This window comes from Chinchilla lanigera, unplaced genomic scaffold (genome assembly GCF_000276665.1).
Source record: "Chinchilla lanigera isolate Chin_1 unplaced genomic scaffold, ChiLan1.0 scaffold00017, whole genome shotgun sequence".
NCBI lineage: Eukaryota > Metazoa > Chordata > Mammalia > Rodentia > Chinchillidae > Chinchilla > Chinchilla lanigera.
This window is the reverse complement of record NW_004955418.1, coordinates 20,882,831-20,886,848: the sequence shown is the minus strand read 5'-3', so window position 1 is coordinate 20,886,848 and position 4,018 is coordinate 20,882,831. Positions and strand designations below refer to the sequence as shown.

At 44.7% G+C, this 4,018-nt stretch overlaps 1 protein-coding gene across 1 annotated transcript in view; it reads left to right on the top strand.

Annotated features, from left to right (window-relative positions):
- Positions 1-4,018, top strand: part of Adgrv1 (adhesion G protein-coupled receptor V1) — a gene marked incomplete in the record, with an annotated part of 436,569 nt that overhangs the window by 153,043 nt on the left and 279,508 nt on the right. Inside the window, 3 exon segments of the mRNA XM_013512957.1 lie at positions 1-181; positions 1,769-2,008; positions 3,267-3,416. Of these exon segments, the coding sequence (XP_013368411.1) occupies positions 1-181; positions 1,769-2,008; positions 3,267-3,416 (571 nt within the window).

Sequence of the window (4,018 nt, the reverse complement as noted above, 5' to 3'; positions counted from 1 at the left end):
CACGGGCGGCGCGCTCCTCGGGCGCCACCTGCTGAGCAGGGTCCGCGTCGCCAGCAGCGCCCCGCCCGCCGGCCTGGTGCGCTTCCTCAACGCCAGCGCGCTGTCCCTGGCCAAGCCCAGCGCCGCGACGCTGCTGCCCCTGCTGCTGGAGCGGACCGGAGGACTCCGGGGAGAGGTCCAGGTGGGGCTGTCCTTCGTGTGGCTTTCGGAGCAGATTCGGGCGGGCTGTGGCGCGGTGTTGGACCTGCTGATTTCCCGCGTGCGCTTAGTTATCTAGTCAGCATCAGTAAATAAGGCTTGTTCAGTACCGTGTAAATGCGGAGTAGCGTACGTGCCTGGCGAAGTACATCGGAGTGCACACAGCTGATCTCAGGGAATGCTTGAGAGCAAGTGAAAATTAAGCAAATGATTTTTGTAATCAGTCCAGCATGGATTCATTGAGTGAATTCTCTGTGACTGGCTTTGCGCTGGGTACTGAGCATGTACCATGAGCTATATGTCATCTCTGTTCTCAGACTGCCTTTTTTTTTTTAAGACAAGGCCTCACTATGCAGTTCAGGGTGGCCTTGAACTCACTGTGTAGCCCAGGCTGTCCTCGAACTCACAGCGATCCTCCTGCCTCAGCCTCCTGAGTGCTGGAATTATAGGACTGGTCATTGTAATAAGCAGAGTCAAACAGTAAACTAATGTGGAAACTGTCTGACAGTAATAAAGGTCTGTTCATAAAACTGGGAGCTGTGGAGTCTCCTGCTGGCCACCTTTTTATTTTTCGATGGTTCTGGGCTGGAAGCCGGGCCTGGAGTGCTGGGGCCGAACCCTGCCTTTAGCTACACCCTCACACCCTCCTGTCAGCTGTGCCCAGGTGTCCAGGGACAGACTCCAGCTGAGAGCTGGGCAGGGCAGGCCCCTGGGTGGAGCAGGGGCTTCGAGTGGGAGAAGTCCGCGGGGCAGGCTCGCAGGTCAGGGACAGCAGCAGGACCGACCCATCTAATCCGATCTGAGGGCCAGAGAGTTGTTCTAAATGCAGACGGGATGCGGATACCTAAGGAGGGTTTGCTGCGCTCTGGGGGCAAATGCACTGGGCGGAGTGGCAGCTGAGCAGAGTCAGGAGGTTTCCAGGCAGCAGCTGGACGCTGAGCAGCGCTGTGTCCTGAGACTTGAAAGCCCTGCTGCACTAATCCGACCTGCTGCGTGCATTGCTCCAGGGCCAGCGGGCCAGGGACCTGCAGGGGGTCTCCAAAAGCAAACCTCTCCGTTGTAAACCTGAAAACTTGTTCCTCAGAACCATGTGTGAAGATTTTTCTTTATTTTCAGTAACAATTTCAGTGTATTTAGGAAAGGATATGCACTCAGCTGAATGTTCGCATAGCTCGTCTTATTCCAGTACATTTTCATTGGCGGAATCTGTACGCAGGGCAGGACAGTGCTGTACTCATAAATTTTAAAAATATTTCTCTTCGTATATGTTTTTCTAATATATTTTGAGAAATTATTTTTTACTAACATGTAGTGATTAACAGTGACCGAATATCAGTATTTTTAATTCAGTGTTAGACAGTTTTACCCGTGAAAACTGATACTCTATAGGTACAGAGTTTATATTTGCAAATACATAACAAAAATAAGTTAATGTTACAAGAATTTGCTGCACATTCCCTAGAATAGTTTCTTATGTATGTTCCTTTTTTCTAATACATGTCTATTGCAATAATCCATTGCTTACTACTGATCATCTGTATTGAAAGACAAAACCCCAAACACCCTGCAGGTAGACTGGAGCGTCTCGGGCCCCAACTCCGAGGAAGCCCTGTCACAGCACGATGGGGACATCGCCCAGCCCATGAACGGCTCCCTCTATTTTGCGGAAGGAGAGGGAGGCGTGAGGACCATCCTCCTGACCATCCACCCCCATAATGGAACAGAAGTGGAAGAGACTTTCACAGTTAAACTGAAACTTGTGAAAGGAGAAGCTAAATTAGACTCCAGAGCCAACGCTGTTACATTCACGGTAAGTTTGACTTGATTTTTCCTACATCTTGAGCTAAGTGCATTTATCAGAAAATACTTTATTCCATTATTTGAAACTGTACATGCTTACACTGAGTTAAAAATTATAAAATCACATAAAATTGTAAGCATTCCCATGGGGTCATACCTTCTGATTTTTGTGTTAGTTCATTACATTGCCTCATTATTGGTCATATTTTTTAAAAAGTTTTAATAGAGTAACAGATACTTGTTGTATAGTCTTTGAGAAAATTTGGTGTTTGGGGACTATTTGACAATTTTAGGGATGAGGTATTTGTTACGTCATGTTAAATATTAGCTATGCTTGTCATCAAAGTATATGAAAATTATTGACTAGGTGTAACTCAGTCTGTTTGAATAAAAAATGGTACTTGTTTGTGTAGCTCAATGGCTTGGTGCTGCAGTTGAGCCTGAACTCTATGTATTTGATGTGAATCACCCAGTCCATTGGAGGGGGAAGGTGCTGGGATTCAAGGTTACTGAAAACAACATAAATACATTTTCACCAGTTTTTTTTTAAGTTAGAAAAATAGTCTTATTTGGGATCTATATCAGTCAGAGACTTTCAGAGAAAGAGAGCCAATAGGACACACACACACACACACACACACACACACACACACACACACGTATGCAGGTGTACATGCAAGGAGAGAGAAAGAAAGAGCTTTTAAGGAGATTGGGGGCTGTGAGGGTGGCTCATCTAAAATCTCAGGGACAGGCTGTCAGTGGGAAACTTGGGAAAGGGCTGCAGGCATGGCCCTGAGCCACACTTCGAACAGCTGATCATAAGTGTTTGTCTTACCTAAATTACTTCGCAGATGTGTCTGGACCAAACAAACGGGCATCATCTCCTCGCCTATATGATGCAAAAATGGAACCATCACAGGATCTTTTTGCCTCTGTCTACTTTGTTCCATAGCTATGTAGCTAAAAATTACTGCTTAAGTGTAGAGAATATAAGCAGATTAGAGCAAAATTCAAGCAGCAAAGTGCTGTCTGTTTTGGGTTCTACAAAGTGTAGTTTTCTGAATAATTATTCCCATTACCTTTGGATGATAAGATCTTACTTACATGAGAGAAGAGGGTAGTAAAAAGCTTTTAAAAATCAAGTAGCTAAGTAGATGATATTCAAGTGTCATTTCCGGTTTTCATTTCCTCAGGTTATCTGTACATTAACATGTGGACACTACGATTGTTCTGTGTACCATTACTCTGTTCTCTGTTCATTTCTTTAGATACGAAAGTTTGATGACCCAAATGGCATTGTGTCTTTTGTCTCTGAGTCCACATCTGGGAAGACCTATTCAGAGCCACTGGCCACGGAAGGGCCGCTGGTCATAACCTTCTTTGTCAAAAGAGTCAAGGGCACTTTTGGAGAAATTACGGTATTGTTTCTGTCTCATTTTTCTGAGTACTAATCTTTCTAACCAGTGTGGTTGGGAGACAGGAACCTCATGTTGCAAGTTTAATTACTCGTTTTCAGGGTATGTTGTTTTTTTTTTCTTTTCTTTTTGTTTTTATTGCAGGGATTTCAGCCTGGAAACAAATTTTATTTTAGAAAGTTTCTGCTGTTTGCAGGTGTTGGCTGAATGGCTTTGGGAGGCTGGTGACAGTGGTTGTCTGTAAAAGCCCTGTCCTTGGGGCAGTTCAGCAGATAGGACATTGGTTACCCTACCTGTCTTTCGGAATGGACTATCCCATCCCACCCCACCCCACCCCATGTTTTGACTGCCTGTTAGGATGGACCAACTGTGTTTTTTGAAGGAAGGTGATTCCTAAGGCAGCCTTCTAAGGCTTTTTGTATAGCTCAGTAGAGAATTTTGCAGTCTTCTTGAAAGGAGAATAATGAAATTCTGCATTATCTAGCTTGAAGCCAGGATGGAGCTACATGTGTTTCACCTTATAAAACTGGAGGCAAAAGATCTTATGTCACTTACATGCTTGCAGTTTTCTTTCCTTTTTTTTTTTTATTTTAAAAATAAAAGGA